At 44.8% G+C, this 18,392-nt stretch overlaps 2 protein-coding genes and 1 long non-coding RNA gene across 14 annotated transcripts in view; 2 read left to right on the forward strand and 1 right to left on the reverse strand.

Annotated features, from left to right (window-relative positions):
• Positions 1 to 3,628, reverse strand: part of UBXN2A (UBX domain protein 2A) — a 35,994-nt gene extending 32,366 nt beyond the window's left edge. For 2 of the 10 annotated variants that reach the window (XM_019481412.2, XM_059729219.1), the window contains exons 1-2: positions 3,537 to 3,628; positions 3,231 to 3,299 (exon numbers count right to left, since the gene is read on the reverse strand). The gene's annotated coding sequence lies outside the window, so the exon portion shown is untranslated. Of the gene's footprint in view, positions 1 to 2,023; positions 2,625 to 2,704; positions 2,786 to 2,851; positions 2,920 to 3,078; positions 3,162 to 3,230; positions 3,300 to 3,438 lie in introns of those variants that run through there. The other 8 variants (XM_014601641.3, XM_019481385.2, XM_059729222.1 and 5 more) reach the window with 7 other exon arrangements.
• On the forward strand, positions 3,066 to 9,925 carry LOC106738268 (uncharacterized). Of its 2 annotated transcripts, XR_001372629.3 has the most exons (3): positions 3,066 to 3,153; positions 3,627 to 4,343; positions 6,831 to 9,925. It is a non-coding gene; the product is annotated as an uncharacterized LOC106738268 (long non-coding RNA). The 2 variants fall into 2 exon arrangements; XR_002088347.2 differs by lacking the exon at positions 6,831 to 9,925 and having other exon boundaries at positions 3,627 to 5,128.
• A 6,683-nt stretch (positions 9,926 to 16,608) lies between these two features.
• ATAD2B (ATPase family AAA domain containing 2B) overlaps positions 16,609 to 18,392 on the forward strand; it is a 138,734-nt gene continuing 136,950 nt past the window's right edge. For both annotated transcript variants that reach the window (XM_014601590.3, XM_019481442.2), the window contains exon 1: positions 16,609 to 16,851. In XM_014601590.3, the coding sequence (XP_014457076.1) occupies positions 16,690 to 16,851 (162 nt within the window). In that variant the 5' untranslated portion in view covers positions 16,609 to 16,689. The remainder of the gene's footprint in view (positions 16,852 to 18,392) is intronic.

Here is an 18,392-nt window from a genome sequence, read left to right on the forward strand (position 1 = left end):
CTCCAACTGTGCGGGCACAGTATAATCATGTGATATGCACATAGCTTTACTTGTATATTTGAATTCAAAACCTGCCTTTTAAAATAGTTTATATAAAAAAAAAAATCCCCAAGGTAGGTTTACTATACAGAGTTTATGCATCTCCTGGATATTAAAATCTGGCACCCAAATAATTTATCTTTTGTGTTATTACCCTATGCAAAAATTCTAATCTTCTGTTAATTATTTTGTGGATCACCCCCCTTTGCACACACACATTGATTAGTGCTGTTACTGTCACAACATCTGTTGAGCATCCTCCAAAGACATCATCAGAGTGGTTATAAAACCAGACTGAGACAGAGGCAAGTCTTTAGGCTTAAATTCTGTTTAGAAAAACAAACAGGCCTTGCACACATAAAAGCCCTACACAAACCTAGTCAGCTATTAAAGATACTTTTCTTTATCCAAATACCATAGTACTTTATGGTTAATTTTACTGTTATATTACAGGTAAAATTAAATACAAATTATGCAGCATACCGCTCATGTCAGCTGTCCAAATCTAGTATTAGAAAGATTTAGTGGCATGCAATCTTGCTGGTACAGGAGCCTACACACTTTGCACCTCTGTGTTATATTTTGTCCTCAAGTCATGAATTCAGTTTACATTCTTTGCTTCAGACCTGGCAGCAAGTACTTATCCGACAGTAGCAGAAGAACTGTAATGCCAATGCTTCCCTTCGAAGTCTGTCTCGGAGAAGAGAGATGATCACTACATGTAGGTGTAAGTGACGTCTGGCTCAATGAGGCCAGTCAGGCATGAATGAGAAGAACTAAACAAAAAGTTTTAGTGTCTAGTAGGCAAGTCTCTGGAGCCCCTTCAGTATCTCTAACTAACCAGCTGCTACATAACTAAGGGTCCATGTCACAATTCCCAATTTTTCTCAATTAGGGAGCGTCTCTAAATTAGAGCTTCAATCACTTACGATTATAAAAGTGACAAGCGTGCACTTACACAGGATTTCATTTTTGTTGCATAATCAGCACAAACACACAATTCCATGGCTGTAGGTAAACACGTACCCCATGTTTTCCCTTGCTCTAACCTTTCCTGGCATACGTTATACACACTTATTTCTCAAGACGTCAAACTTGCAATATGATCTGAGGACACACACTTACAGGACCAAGAAATGTCTTTAGCACAAGCACTTGTCATATATATTCTTATACAGCACTTTCATTAGTTAGGATGCAAGTGGAAACAATATTAAGGTTTACTCCGCTGCTTCAAAAGCTAGTACTATTACCTAGAGCCCAGGGGGCAGTTATACCATTTTTCTCCCTGTACAAAGAAAAGCATAAACACTGCCAAATACTACTGCCAGAATTAAACTTTTCAGAGAATAAACTCTTTGGAGCAGCAACTATTATTTCCTATATAAAGTATTATCATAGGGTCTAGGAGTCTTGATCATGGACCAAGATGGCTGAGTGTTTAGGTGCTAGTTCCTAGATGTGGTTTTGCCACTCTGAGCCTTTCTGGATAAAGTTTAAATCTAAATATTAATAGTAATAGCAATAAATACACTACAGGAACAGACAGGAGAAGTCTCATCCAAATGGCTACAATCTAGACAAATGAGAAGGAACAAGAGGCAAGGAAGCAAGTGCTTGCCTGACCTAAAGCAGCTTTAGCCTTGCTGAGATCTGTAGGCTTATAAATAAGTTGTTCAATTCATCCAAAACTAGAACCAAGCCTGCAAATGTTTTCAATTTCCCATAAAGCCTTTTTGGTCTGCCCGGGCATTCCCTCTACCTCCCCACCGCCTGTTTCCACAGGCTGAGCGTGGTGAAAAAGGAAGTAAAAAAACCAAAAACAAAACCCTTTGTGTTTTTTTAAGATTTACTAAGCCCCTCTCAACCAAAGACGAACACTTGGTCAAAAAACCACTGCAAAAACTTGCTCTGACCAACTCTAGAGCAACACATACCAGGCCTCCTGCCCTCCCCATGCCTCCTCGAAGGTGCAGCCGCTTACCCTCACCAGCACTTCAAATCCCAAGCGGATCCCCGCCCGCTTTTGATGGCTCAGGCGCCAGGCCGAAAACATGCTGGACTCCTTGCACACCAGCAGCCGTGTGACGTGGCCACATCCCGGCCTCTGCACATCTGGCTGCAACCCTCCTTTCCGAACGATCCCTCTGGAGCCTTTCGCTGCTGTTCAGTCACCCACACGTCACACGTGTCACACACAGACACTGCACGGAGACACAGACGTCACACAGACACACCTCACAGATGTCACACAGACAGACACAGGGATGCAAACAGACACAGACACACACACGTCACACAAACAACACACGTCACACAAACGACACCTCACACACACACAGACACAGGGATGCACGCACAGACGTCACACAGACGCAGACACACAATTGCACGCAGACACACACACACGTCACACACAGACAGACGTAGACACACACAGACGTCACACACAGGCGTAGACACACAATGACACACAGACATAGACACATGCACGTCACACGCAGGCACACACGTCGCACACACCCCTCCCTTTGGGGCAGCGCAGGCGAGAAGCCCAGGCCGGCCCGCGCCTCCCAGCCGCCGCCCCGCCCCGCCCGGCCCGGCCCGGGGGAAGGGGAAGGGGAAGGAGGAGGCCGTGCCCGGGCCCGGGCCCGGGGCCCCGTACCTGGCAGCGCGCGGACCCGGCCCCACGTGCTCCGCCCCTCGCTCCGCGCGCTCGGGCTCGGGGCTGGGCCCGCGGCTCCCCCGCCGAGGGAGGCACACGTTCACGAGCACCGCTCCGTCATTTTAAACAAACAAAAAAGCCCGTGACCTCGTTGCGGTGCCCGCTCCCCGCAGGGTTGCAGCAGCAGCGGCGGCGGCAGCAGCGCGAGGACCGGCCCTCACCCTCACCCTCACCCCCACCCCCGCCCCGCCGGTCACATGGGAGCGGCGGTGGCGCGGCCCCGCGCAGCTGGCGGGGACTCCGGCGAGGGCTGGGGCCGCCGGCTCGGCTTGAATGCGAGCGCCTCGTCCTGCAGCCGAGTCCCCCACGAGTACCTCGCCTCCGCCGAGCTGTCGCCCAGCTAACGCACAGGAGCTCGCCGCTATCGCAGCCGAAGCAAGCGTGGCGGGGTGAGCCGCACCCCGGACTCCCCGCTCCGCGCTAGCCCTCCGCTCTCCACGTCAGACTTCCCCTTTTCTTTTTTTACCTTCCTCGTTTAAATGTCCCTCCGGTCCAGGCGACGGGTTTCTTTCTAGATAAGTGCAGGTCTCTGGTGCTGAATGATAGACGGAAAAGAAATGGATCGTTTTAGAGCGGGTCCCACGATCCCTTTTTTTTTTAGTATTTTTTGTAGCATTAAGCATAAAACAATCGGGCAAAGCACAGTTAGTTTTATGCCTTTCCATTCCACATACCTATTAATATCAAATGATTATTTAGGGTAGGTAAAAGGGAAGGCAAGGGGATGTTCCCAGACCGTGTACAGTCATGGATAATTGATGGGGTGGCTTACTCAAAATGCAGTATGAAACTCCTCCACTACAGCACAGTGGGATTGTTTCTCCACAGCTAAGGGAGCTGCATCCGTTTCTTTGTCTTTCAGACTCTGTATCGGCGAGGGCTGCGACAGCAGTAAAAACAGCACACTGAGCCCTTTGGAGACTGGAATGCCTTTCATTATTCTTGAGAGACCAATTAAGGACTAGTGTTGACATATTCCAAAAGGGCTCCTGTCTGGGCCTTGTACAAAGTACAAAAGAACAACATCATGGTTACAAACCAGTGACTCAAGGTTGCAGAGGGTATGCAACAAAAATGAGAAAATGGAGTGGGATTTTCAGGGATCCACAAAGCATTTAGAGGAGCCTTCTTCCTTTATGCCACGCTGTGACTTGAACATTGTATCTTGCTCCTTGAAGAAATCCAACTCGGTGAGGAGCAGCTAGCGTTAGAAACTACCCAAAACAAACACAATAGCTGAGCGGGCCAAGGACTAAAAGCACATGCCGAGCTGAATGAGAGCAGCAATTTTGGTATGATTTGCAGCTCACACCTGCGTGCCTGTTCTAACAAGCTTTTTAAATCATCAGTGTAGTGTAAAACACTTAAAATGAACCTAAATTAGAAAGTCAAAACTTGCTAATTCACATTAATTAATAGGAGACTCATTGTGAATTAGTAGAGTGATTTAAAAAAACAAAGGTACTGTGCTAGGATGAATGTATTCTGTTCATTTAGGGCCTGATTCTGTCTCTTCTTACTCCTGCGGATTGGTATTTTATTGTTTAAATTGCCTGACTCACAGTGACTACTGCTCAAGGTGAGTAAGAGGAGTAAATTCACATCCTTAGTTAGTTTGTTCTTTGTAATTTTCTCTTCATTTTATTGTGATGCACCATGAATGTACTAAATGTTTTAGAGGACAATTTATAAGAATAATGGTTAGCAATATGAGATTAAATTACAGCTATCTGCTTCTGAATTTTTATTGGATTTTGGGGAGACATTGCCATTTTTGTGTGTGCCAATTAGAAAGTGTGCCTTTCATCAAAAGATTGTGAGATTCTGTTCTCCTGTGGTATTCATCTTATTTGCTTGACATTTTCAATCCATGTTGAGATCCTTGGATGAAAGGGTAGATTACTGAATAACCACATTTAATTCTATTAAAGCAGGGGTGTCAAACTTGAACAGCCCCCTGGGCTGGATCTGGACTATGGGACAGCTCACACGCCAGATCCAAACTTGGCAGCAGTGGTTGGACATGTGGTAGCAGTATAGAGGTTAACTCCCCCTGCCCCACCCTCACAGCACCCTCCTACTTTTACCATTACTGACACGTGTATCCCATGGGACTCTGTAGTCTGTACACCAGAATTTGGTAGTGGGCCCTGCCCCTGCTCGCCGCACCCCCTGGATTCCCAGCTATTCCAGGAGCCCTGCAGGCTGAGTGAAATGGCAGGCTGGACCTTTAATATCTCTTATTGCATTAACATAACAGCAATGTTTAAAAAGTCTGTGGCACTCAACTATCCTCAAAACTGGCTTGACTCTAGAAGGTGCTGTGCACTCTGGCCCTAATTAATTAAAAGTACTTAAGAATAAGTACATGGTTAGTATTAGCTATTGAGTTCTTATCCATCGTGTTAATGGTGTGTTGAACCCAAGTGAGCATGGTGAGTGAGACAAGACATTCCTGGTGTAACTATGTTGAGTGCTGAATTACAGGCAACTGGTTGACTTGAACCATGAACAGGAGTATGTTTGGAAGCATGGTGCTGTACCACTAGCCTTCTGGAGTGAGCAGTCCTGCCAAAATGAATTGAGCTAATCTGTAGCCCCTTTACTAGTTTTTCTAACATACATTACGCTACAGGAGTAAAACTGTTGGCAAAGCAAGTAGGTGAGAGGAACCTAAGAAAATCACATTACTGATTTTGAGCTCCAAAAATACCAGTATGTTAAAAAAACAAGAAAAATATTGAAACAGAAGTTTGTATAGTTGAAGTGTGATCATAGTCAAGGCATCACCAAAATACTCTCTTGGCTTTGGAAGTCAAGGGTGATGTTGTAGCCAAGACGGTCCAGAAATTATATGGGAGGCAAGGATGTCTTAGGGTGTTATCTTTTATGGGACCAACTGTATAGTCAGGATAGAGTTAGACAAGCTTTCAACTGCAAGACATTCTTAGTGTCCAACCTCCTACAATACAAAAAGAAGCTCCCCGTGTGACCACACAGCCCTGGTGGTCACCTATCACCCAATGCTGGAGCCAAGTGGAAGCATCCTCAAGAAATGACAGCCTATTCTTGGCAAAGATCAGACTTTGAGAAAAATATTCCCAGCTCCTCTACTCCTGGCTTCCAAACTACCCTCTAACTGTGCCCAACTCATCAAAAGCAAACTCCCCGTGGCCCAACAGACATCAAGTGGGACACAGCCTTGTCTTTGCAAGAAATGTATAACCTGTCAACACCTCTCCACTGCAATTACAAACAACGCTCTCCATGACAAAACCATCAGAATCCACCATGTGCCTTTCCCAAAATGTGATATACCTGATCCAGTGTACAAAATGTCCTCGTGGCAACTGTGTGCGTGAAATGAAACAACAACTATGCACCAGAATTAATACTCACAGAAAAAAATATAAAGGACAGAGCCACACACACACCATTAGGAGTACATTTCTCACAGAACAACTACTCTGTCTCTGACCTCACTGTCTTTGTATTCAAGGAAAATCTATCTGACACCTTTAAAATGTGAACCTGGGAACAAAAAATTTATGTGCTGGCTGGACACTAAGAACTGAGGACTTAACATTGATATTGATATACGGCACATTATAATTTACCTTATTCCTGAATTCTTTCCACACAGGGGAGGTGAGAATGACCCTCCTCTATTTTTGGTAGGCCTTCATCTCCCAGAAATCTGCTTCTGTGCTTCTGCTAATTGTGTTTCCTGTACCTGGCAACTTCTCTCATACAGCTGTTTTTTACTGTGTTGTGCCTGGATTGTTCTGGTCAGACCCAAAAAATGTCTTGTATTTGAAAGCTTGTCTAACTCTATCCCAGCTATACCATTGGTCCAACAAAAAATATCGCCCAAAGAAACCCTTGCCCCTCTCTTGACTTTGTACAGCTTATACCACTAATACTCCAGTAAGAACTAGTGCAGAAGGTGAAGGAAACCAAAGAAGACAAACAGCCCACCATGAGTTCAGTTAAGAAAAAAAACCCCAAAATGCCTATAACAAGGTATTCATAAGATGAATGCAACTATCTTGTGTTTCTTTGTCAGGAAGGATCTGACTTGCTGGTGTAGAAGATAACAACCACTCCTGAGCATATTTGATGATGGAGCAGTAAGCCTTGAGGTTGACAAAGTAAAACAGTGTTTGAGCTGTCACCACCCAACCCATCAAGGAAAGACATCATCAACAATAACCAATGCAGACTAGTGTATCTAAATGGAGCAGAAAATTAATTATGTGCAATTTTTTTCAGACTAAACAAAAATAACCCATGAAAAAGGAAAAAAAATATTGCTTAAATGTAATAACATTAAATGACAACACATCAGACACATTGCTTTATCTTAATTAGTAATTAAGCTGAAAGTCTTTTGAGAGAGATTCGCAAATGCAGATTGCTGTGACAGAACTCAAAGGAAATTAGATTGTAGCAAAAATATGCGGGAACATAATCTCTGGTTATTTCACATTCAGAAGTCCTGGAAAAGTGGGCCCACCTGTTCTTGTCACTTGTTCCATGATCTATTTCTAGGGGATGATCACTCTTCATGGGGTGAATTATCTCAAGTTGTCCTGTTCCCTGAACTCAGTAATTTAAAAGTTTTAGGGCTGGGTAGTTTGTGGATTTTTTTTATCAAGCACCCTTAAATTAATGACATTTTACAAAATCAGTGAGATTTGATCCCTATGCCTTGAAGAACTTGAAGTCTAACATTCTGATCTTGAGAGGTGCTGAACACCAAAGTATAAAATTCGGAGTGATGCAGAGTTAAGATTCTTTCCCATGTATTTTGTAGTTTGCCACGTATGGAGAAACAGGTTGAGAAGTAAATGATTTTGGAAAGTTTGCTGTACAATGGAAAGGTAAATCGCTGGTTTTGTACCACACGTTTGGTGACTCAGCAGTAATGGATAGGGTGTTAACTCCATGCAGTAACAGCAACAGGCACAGATGTAGCTTACATGCAAATTGACAACATAAAAAGTAATTCCTGTGAACATTTTCAAGTAGTATACAACGGAAGAAACAGCGAGAGACTCAAAACAGTCTGAGCTATTATTACATATAGTATGGCAGCATAAAACACACATCTATGGTATAGTGATCATGCAAATTGTTAATATTGTGTGTGAAACAGTCCATGAACTCATCCTGAGAGGGGTTATCATTTTAGTTAATATTGCACCCAGATCTCCTTGGCCTGGGTGCACTCTCTCTTTTCCTATCAGACTCTCTGTGTGACCTTAGAAGTCACTTAATATCTCTGGGCATTTGTTACCCATCTCTGAATGCTAACAAATGTGTTCGTTTTCCTGCCCTTGCTTGTCTCTTTATGTTGCCAGCTCTCAAGGGTCATGGAGGTTTCTTGCCTCAGTGGTCTACACAACACTTGGCAGGATGACATTGCAGTGGCACTGGTGCTCCCTGCATTGCTTTGATACTAATAGTCCTGATCATAGTAGAAGCAAGAGAGCTGTAACTGCCGCCCACCATGGAAGCAATTTAGAACAATGCATTTTAGTTAAAAACAAATGTAGAGGCATTTCCTGATCCACAATAACTGATATGAAGTATGTCAGAGATGGCATATAGTTTGCCTTAATGTTATGTGTGTTCAAAATGCTGCTAAAAGTGTATGCGTGTGTACATGCACGTGTGCACACCTGTGTGTTTAAACAAGATAAACCCTCATTCTAGTTTGAAAGTAATAGCGCCTTTGTATCGTATCAGTTAAACACTACTTTACCCTGATAGCAAAAAAAAATGATGTATTGCCATGTGTGATTTTAAGCTTGTCTTGAAATTCCCAGTAGAGGAGTGTCGTTGCTAACACTGAATGTCATACAGAGAACTACATGCCCAACACTACTTCAGGTTGCAGTGGGGTTATCTCCTGTGGCAGGGAAAACAGAGTCCTCACATTCTTGGCTGGCAAGGAAGAAGAGATGTCCAACTGCTTTGATTAAAAATGTATTTATTTAAATAATTTAAAAACACATGTGTACTGTACTTCTCAATCTGAGGTCTTGGATCAGATTGCAGATGGCTCATAGGAAGCACTGTGTTATCTTATGTGTCTGTACTTGTCAAGTACAATGGGATCCCCAGTCCTGGTTGGGCCTCTGGACAATAACCCCAGTGCAAATCACTGGTTTGAAGTGTCTCAACTTGCATTCTGCGTGGGGCACATGTGAGACTTCGTACCAGCAGGTGTCACGGAAGAAGTGCAGTCTTAATGTATTAGGATCTTCTGCGGAAAGAACTTCCAGCAAGTTTGTAACGGTGAAATCCCTTGTGAACACTTTTTTTCTTTCAAGAATCAGCTGAAACCAAGATGAGTTGGCAGCATGACAGAGGGGAACATACAGGGGAACTATAAATAGATTCCTGAAAAGATAGTTAGGTTTTCATTCTTGGAATTGTACAATCAGAGATGCCACAAAAAAATCCTTGGCACATTGCTCCTCTTTGAAGTAAATGTGAGTGCTGTAAATTAAACCTCTTGACCTCCACACAGACAAGATTCCCCAGTGAAACCTTTTGTAGGGATACAGGACTGTTTCACGTGTTAGATGCTGCACCTGATCTCTGGATGCCTTTTAGGACTAGATATAATCACAGAAGGGCTGCAACGAATTACCCATCTGAATATTTTCTGTGACATTAAGTACTACTTAGGGCACAAACAAGGCTTTGCCAATCTGGGTTATTTTGGGACACTTTTGTTAAGTTCCACAAATTTCTGCTCTTTAAGTATTGTTCGCTGGAAGGACTCCTCTCTGGTTGATCCTTCCTACAGGCTACACCAATAAGCATCCCTGCTGTTGCCAGTGCTCTGGCTTCATACTTACCCTAGATCTTCAATGAGGTATTTCCATCTCCTTTTCTGGAAAATTTTGGAAATCAGTTATTGAACTCTGACTAATGTTGGGACTTGGTATTAGTTAATATATTATCTAGTATTTTCAGATGCATTTGCTTTCAGAGGCAGTTAGACAGCTGTTTAACTGCCAACACTGTTTCCACTGTAATACATAGATGTAAGAATACTTGTTGAGTATATTTATGCAGTCCCCAGCTAAGTTGGGCCCTGGTCCTACTTGGCCACTGTATCCAAAATAAATAAAATCCTTTATTTTATTTTGTTTTCTTTATTGTGTCTTCTCTTTTCTCTTCTCAGAAGGTCTTTGTTCAGTACTCTGTACTTCACTATGAACTGTTTGAATGAGAAGTGTTGAGTACAGTTTACACAAGTGGCTCAACCCTTCTGGTGTTTTGTTATATGCAATACTTGAAACAATTTAAAAAAAGGGTGGCACCACGTCAACGCCTGGGTTAGGGGCATGATGAAGTCAACTTCTGTAAGGTTCATACTTAATTGTTAGGCAACTCATCAATCTTTCTTAGCATACAGGAAAGAAAATGTAAAGTTAAAAATGTCATGTCTTTTGTGTTACACAGACAAACAAAAAACACAAGCAAATCTGGACATTTGTTGTGAATTAATTTATAATTTTGTATTGATTTATATTTAGTTTAAAAATAGGAATGGAATTCACACTGAAATTCATATCCCATGCTGATATCCCAGCCACATTACTGTTCAAGTCTAAATCCAAAGGTCTGTAGGAGCTTAACACTCCATAAAACCAGCATGCTTAAGGCACAATAGTTTCTACAGCCAATAGCACTGGAAAGAGACCAGCTGGTATCACATCCAGACACCTTTGATTCCAGAGCCTGAATTACTAGGTATTGCATTTGAATTGATGTTGGGGAGGGGTGGGGCAGGGGGAGCAATAACAAAACTGGGCTTAATCATATGACTCCGGAGCCATCACAAGACACTTTCCCCACTTTATCACCACTCCCCAGAAGAATAATATTGGCCACTCTTCATAGTTAAGAGCTGGAGAACCAGGAAACCTGAAAATATAACCATGTGGCCAAAGCAAGGTAGGTAGAACTGGTCCAACACAAAACATGCCTTTACATGTCTGCCACAATTATAATTTAATGGGGAGAAAGCAGTTAAAAGGAGATGACATAGCATACCTACATCATGAGCAGGGATTTTTTTTAAATGATATCAGTCCCTTTAATAGAAGTCCCATTGATTTCAGGTTTACTCGTGAGTATGGTTAGCAGGAAGGAGCTTAGAATATTAACAAAGAGAAACAGATACAAATATTTCCATATCAAATATATTTGATAGCAGATTTTAAGTATCTGAAGGGTGGTTCCAAAGAGGATGGAGCTAGACTGTAATCGGATGTGGCAGATGACACAACAAGGATCAATAGTCTCAAGTTGCAGCAAGGGAGGTTTAGGTTAGATAATAGGAGGGTAGTGAAGCACTGGAGCCGGTTACCTACAGAGGTGGTGGAATCCCCATCCTTGGGGGTTTTTAAGGCTGGGCTCAAAAAAGCCCTGGCTGGAATGATCTAGTTGGGGCTGGTCCTGCTTTGAGCAGGGGGTTAGACTAGATGTGACCTCCTGATGTCCCTTCCAACCCTCATTTTCTATGATTCTCTGATGAGTATATGATGAAGTGATGCATCTTTTCAGGGAATTTTCACTTTAAGCAGTACAGGGGGCCAAGTACAAGAATTCTCTTGTATAACTAGTGGATTACTTAAAAAAAATCTTCAGTAATTTCAGTGCTTGTGAAATTGAGGGTGTGGGCTTGAATGAGGCATGTTGCAAGCAGCTGTTATGCAAACTTCCCTAAACAGTTCTGCCAGTGCAGTACATTCCTGAGTTATGACACTGTTCAGTTGCAATCTGCCTGCTAGTTTTGCCAGAGAGAGAGAGAGCATGTGCGTGCATGTGTGCGTATGTGTGTGTGTGTGTGCGCGCGCGTGTGCTAAGCACATAGAAAGTGGGAGAAGATTACTATGTTACTTTCATTTTTGTCTCATTCAGAACTTTAATTCATTATCTCAAAACTAGATTATTATTGGACTAATGCACTGTCAATACTTGGCAGTATTGCCAAGCAGTAATGAAAAAGAACATTATCTGTGCACTGCTGGAGAATAAATAATGTCATGGCTGTAGGACCATGATTCAGGCTACCCTCAGTAAACATACTGTCTGGTCACTTATTGCCATGTGTTTGACACTTCTTCCCTGCACTGCAGTTGCAGTGTGCATGTGTTCCTGTACTTTTAGGGTAAATGGACCAGGTTTTTCTTTTAGAGTCTTCCCTGGCTTGAAAGGGGACAAGCACCTTCAACTACTGTAGCTGTTTCATGAATAAAGGATTTTACTTTCCCTGTCCCTGAAATGGCTGTCATCTTTTACAAACCCTGAAATATACGTACATAAAAAGGAAATAAATCAGAGTATACCAACTCATTTTTCACAACACTTGAAAAATTCTGTGACATTTAAAACACCAGTTGACATGCCTGAAGTTATTAGTACAGGTTAAAAGCTCCAAAAATCAGACCATCAAATGAATAAGAATAATTTCCACTTCCCAATACACATTATCTATGACAAGATCTGCCTCTGGAGGATGGCTGCACCCACCCAGCGCTGCCCATTCTGGCCTCTCAGGGTACTGCCCTGTCCTTGCCTGCCATGCTTTGATGGTTACATATAAATTTGGGGAGGTTGTCCTCAGAATCCAGAATGAGCCTTAGGTGCACTTTACCCTGCTCATCATTGCTGCTGTTGTCTGGCCTGATCCATTAGCTCAACTCCCTGAACAAGGTGTTGTCTTTAGGATCCATCTCAGCCAGTCCACTCTCCCCGTCTCTCTCTTCCCCACTGAATCAGGCCCCTGGCCTTGCTTCTCCATTCCAGGCCCTTTACCATGTCTTGCAGTCCCTGGGCTCTGCTCTTTAGCCCTCCTGTCAACAGCAGAGGTATTCCCTTGCCTACTTATCAGGAGCCTGCTCAGCTCCGCTGCCCCTGCTCTTTAACGCGCTGCAGGGGGCCCAGTCCTCACTGGCTATCCCCTCTATCCCCCTTCTCACTCCAAGTGACCTGGAGTCTTTCTACACCTTTAGCGCTACTACTCCTTATTCCCTCTTGGCCACCTGTTTCTCCCAGCCGGCCCTCAGTCAGCTGCCTCTCTTCCCCTTGAACTAACAGGGGCTCTGTTACATAGCACTTTATCAGTCTCTCTTCCCTGTTAACATTACAAGCAAGACACAGAGTTCACCTTTGAACATCACAGGTTTTTTGATGTACTTGAACTCAGACTATTGAAGAGGATAGCGGAAGTGCATAACTTTGCTTATAATTTGGAATGCTCCACTTTCTTCTTAAATATCTGACTGGGATGGCTTCACATTTTGTAATATTTAATTTAAAACATCTTATTTTCAGGAGATTTTCTATTTGTGAGTAAAGATTTGGGGTTGATGCAGAAATAGTAGAACACCATCTGTGTACATACAGTATTTCTCTTTGTTCTTTACTGAGGATTGTACTGTACATGTAATCATTAAAGCAATTTAGAAACTTTGATTAGTACATCCTAACAATAGCCCTGTGCCATGTGATTGGTAAGTTTTATTATACTAATAGTTGAGATACGGAAACAGGAAGTATGGAGGTCACTTGCTCAGTAGGACCCTCCAAATCAGTGGCAGATTTAGAATTAAAATTCAAGAATTTATTGCTTGTAGTTCTGTCCTCGCATTGCAACGTCATATTTCTGGTCTGAAACATAGTTTATTGGTGTATCTAAATTGCGACAGTGAGTTTAAAAAGGGACAGTTGCAGTTGAGTAGCAGCTGAGAGGATAATTTCATATAATTCATATCAATGTAAAGCAACCAGATTGTATCTTATTTAAAGTTTGGAAAGCACTTTAGGCTCCAATTTACCGTAACAGCTGCTATTTTCCTCCTTTAAAAAAACTAAGTGGTTGTGTTTTGTTAGGAGCAAACAAGTCAGAGAATGGTAAGATTGACAAGTTCAGAGTAATAAACACCCAACAGATTAAGGACACCTGGCAAATGATACAGAAACATACTGGGGTACAGTAAGCAAAGGAAGAGGATTTTTAGCCTTAGTATCAAAATAATTTTCTTAGAAGTAAAGCTTACTAGGCTGTGAAACAGTTCTCTGGGGAAAGTGGCCTATATTATCCTTTGGAACAATTACTGATGTGTGTAATCATCATGCCATAGACTTAAAGAAAACCACTTGGATGAGTAAAAGTTGCCAGTTTAGTTTCCTATGCAAGAAGCACATTTCTGGCTGAAACAGCTACAGCTGAGACAAAGCACAACAGCCTTTCAACTGCACATAGCAACTGCACGCGGCCTCTTAAATACGGGAGGCTGCAAGTGCAAAAGGAACAGTGGAAAAAACCTTGGTCATACCCTGTTCACTCTGCTTTTCAGCATCTACTTGTTGCCACTGTGCATTGGCGACATGCAGGGGGTGCACGCGGGTGCACGTGCACCCCGAGGTTGGCAGTGCACCCCCTGCAAAAAGCACCACCAAGGGTGCTGGTAGTGCCTGCAGGTGGTTGCTGCTTCCTGCCCCCCACCCCCCGCTGCTGACACTGCCGGTGGCATCTGTGGGCAGTCCCCAATCGCCGCTGGCTGCTGCCAACACTTCCAGGGGTGTCTGTGGGACAAATAATGGAAATGGGGATGGGAGTGGAGATCACAAGTTAATAATGAGTGTGTCAAAGAGGGATACGAAGCAGAGCACATGAGATGTGTCACACAGGACTTCCAGCATTTCAGGGGAAGTTGCGGGCCAGGCCCCCCATGTAAACTATAAGCCCCCTTTAGCACTGGGGACCATTAGTGACGTGTTACTGATGATTACCTGGGACAAATAATAATGAAAACAGGGACAGGAGTGGAGGTCAAAGGTTCATAACAGGAGTGCCAAGGGGGGACACCGAGCAGAGCACTGAGCAGATGTGCCACACAGGACAGGGGTGACTGGCGTCTTCTCAGTCTGCGGGGGACACAATTTGTGGGTGGGCCCAGGGGTGGGCCAAAAGCCCCTTAACCACTCCTATACTTCGTGCCCCACCCCCTAACACTGCCAGCTCACATGGCAAAAATCCTGCCCCGTCCTGAGCGGTGCCGAGTCGGGGGCCAATCTCAGGGGGGGCACGTACCCCCCAAGACCCCCTAACACTCGCCTGTGACACAGCAGACTGGCCAAGATAGACTTGCAGTCTAACTCAGTGAATGCCAGTTTGTATGCTTTTAATGCTGTGCTACCGTTCAGATATTCTGCTTGGTCTTGAGTTTTTCTGGGGAGGTGACATGTTTTATGGGACCAGCTGCACACTGGCATAAAGTTACATAACACTAGCTTTCCAAAGTAAGGTGTCCTTCTTCAGGCTCACGGTTGGCGGTGGATTTTCCATGGTCACCGGTGAATTTTGACCTTGTCCAAGCTACCGCAGCATTAGAGCAGGGGTGTTAGAGACAGCCCAGGGGCCGGATCCGTCCCACAAAGCCCTACTATCCTGCCCCAGGCGGCTGAGCAGGCTCAGGCGGTGCCTGCTCCAGCCCACTTGGGACATGCAGCACCCACTCTGTGGGGCCATCCCCATGCCATTCACCTGGCCCACAGGGCTGCGGGAGTGCAACACCCGGGGTCAGAGCTGGGGGTAGCTGTGACGAGATTCGAGAGGCTTTTGGGGTAGAGTTGCCAACTCTATTTGAATCTGTGCCGGGAGGTTTCATCACATGATGTAATGACATTAATGACTTTATGTCAGGAAGGCAAACGCACATGACTGTCACATTTAAACACCCTCCCCGGACAACTGTATAAATCAGATTCAACATTTCACATTGATTTGAATGAATGCCCTATCGTGGATCTCCCAGCATCTCCTGGATTGCTCTCTAATTCCCAGGACTCCAGGGCAATCCTGGAGGGTTGGCAACCCTATTTTGGGGGCTGAAGTCTTTTAGGGCAACTTGCCAACTACACGGCAAGGACAGAATTACATTTTTCCTCCTCTCTGAAGGAATCAGAACTCGTGGTAGAGGCGATAATTAGGGATCCCGGTTTTCTCTGATTTAAAACAAATCCCCAAATTTCTGTTAAAAAAAGTAACCCCAAATCCACATTTTTCCACAATTAAAATGAAATGTCACTACATATAGATCTATATATTCGTGGTGTTTCACTTAAATCATAGAAATATGTGGATTTGGGTTTACTTTCTTTTACCCAAAAACTAGGGATTTTTTTTTAAATCAGAGAAAACTAGGATCCCTGGTGATAATATCTTTGATCAGACCAACTAGATTTTGGGAAAAATAAAAAAAATCTTTTGCCAAAAAATGTATTTTGCAAAAAAAAAAAAAAAATTCTTTTGCCAAAAAATTCTTTTGCCAAAAGATTTATTTGCAAAACAAATAGATCTATTGATAAGAGATGTATTTTGCAAAAAAAAAATTGTCAAAAAAATTTTGCAAAAAATTATTTTGCCAAAAGATTTTGCAACCCCCCCCCCCAAAAAAAATCCTCCCCTCGCTGAGACACCTGCCTCGGTTTCCCCCTGCGCGAGACGCTGTGACGTGCGCGGGGAGGGGGCGGTTCCGCCCGCTACCTCCGCCCCTCCGGGCCTGTGGGCAGACAACCCCCCATCCGCAGGACAGAGCGCCGCCCGCGAGGAACCATAGAGTTGCCGTGGGCGGGCTAGAGCGTCGCCGTGCGTGGCGCAGCGCCCCCCAGAGGCCGCGCGACTGGCTCGGAGAGAAAGGGCGAGGGGGAGTAATGGCGGCCAGCTAGTGCCTGCCTCAGCCCAGGCGGCGGCGGCGGCGGCAGCGGCAGCGGCGGCAGAGGAGGAGGCGGCGGCGGCGGCGGCGGCGGCGGACTCGGTGCCGGCGCCGGCGCGGTAGCGGCGCTCCCGTCCCCAGCCGGCCCCTGCCCCTGCCCCTGCCCCTGGCCGCGCCATGGTGAACACCAGGAAGAGCTCCCTGCGCCCCCTGGGCAAAGCGGCGGCCGCGGCGGCCGGGGCCGGCGGCCATTTCATCTCGTCCCGCACCCGCTCCTCCAAGCGCGGCTGCAAGGCGGACGCGGCCAGCGGGCTGGACGAGGCGGCGGCGGCGGCCCGGGTGAGCCGGGGGCGCGGGGCCGGGGGCGCCCTCTGCGGCGGCGCGGGGCAGCGCGGGGCGGCAAGTTGGAGCTGGAAGTTTCCGGGCCGGGGGCAGCGCTTGACAGCGCGGGGGAGACCCAGACAGGCCGGGGGGAGGCAGCTGGTTCCCTCCTTTGTTTACAAGCCGCTGTCAGCCCTGACCTGGTTTGCTTCCTCTCCTTTCATTGTTCCTCCCCCCGCGCTTGTTATTTTGATTTTCTCCCTCTCCCTCTTTCCTAGAGGATCTTGTCTGGGTCGCACCCCCCCTCCCCCCACCCCCCCTTGCCTTCATTAGCCCCGTGGGGAACCATATTCATTTTTTATTTTAAGAGCTTCCCGTGGCCCTTCTGCGCCGCCGCTCTCATTTTTTCTATGCTGTGGGCTCGAGCCAAAGTTTGGTTGTTCTTGTGTGTGCGTGCACGCTTGAAATCAGGCTGTTGGGGTGAAGCGGCGAGACAATGCTCCTTCTGATTGTTTTAAAAGGCACAGGCTGTTTTGTCCAAAAAAAACCCAAAAACACAACCAAAAACAAAAACAAAAACCCAGCCACCCAACAAAAAAAATGAAGTTCCTGGAACCGGTTTTCTTCTTCCGGAGTCAGTTAAAAGGGATCGTGTGGGGTTGTCATGAAAATGGGATCCCGAGGGACTCGTGCCAACGCTGCGTTTTGAAAAGCAAGCGTCTGTTTTGACGTGAGCCTAATGGGTTTGTTTTACAGACGAGTGCTTCATCGCACACCCGAGCTCCGGTTCTGTACAAGTAGATGCTGTCCGGGTTTTTATTTAAAAAAAATATATAATTGGAGCCAAAGTGTCGCAGGACTTGTTTAGTAGTGTCTTCTGGTCTTTGTTTTCAAAAAGTTTGTGCCTGTGTATTGTACGTATTTGCTGTACATCTCCCACTCGAGTTTAAATTAAGGCTAAGAAACTCTTTCTGCTATTAAGTACATATCGTAACAGAGTGGGAGATGTACGGCAAAGGCATACGATATATACTTAATATGTATTTGCCATACATATCACATGCTAGTTTAAGGCTAAGAAACTTTCTTTTGTTATATATTGTATGTCTTTGCTGTACATTTCCCACGCTAGTTTAAATTAAGGCTAAGAAACTCTGTTATTAAGGTTCAAACACTAGATAGTGATGTGGTAAGTTTTTGAACTGACAGGTCTTCACTGAATAAGGATCGCAATCTAAGAAAATTTCTGGTCAGTACATTGCACAGAAATTAAAATGGGAGTCATATGTCAGTACCTTTGTGGAAAAAATGCTGTAATTAAAAAAAAAAACGCACACCCACCAACTATGGTTTGAAGAATTTATGTTAGGAGACAGTGTTGAAGCTGCCAAATTTGTGTGGAAGGGGCCTCATAATTGAGCTGTTCAAAGGCCAATGTTGCACTTTTTCAAATTGGGTACAATGATGATTAAGTTTATCGTCTGTAGTCTGAGACCCCCTAGCCATCCCTTCCCAGCAGTTAGTTTGGTGCAATGTTTCTCAACTGGTGGGATGCAAAG

The sequence above is a fragment of the Alligator mississippiensis genome, chromosome 1 (assembly GCF_030867095.1).
Source record: "Alligator mississippiensis isolate rAllMis1 chromosome 1, rAllMis1, whole genome shotgun sequence".
Classification (NCBI taxonomy): Eukaryota; Metazoa; Chordata; order Crocodylia; family Alligatoridae; genus Alligator; species Alligator mississippiensis.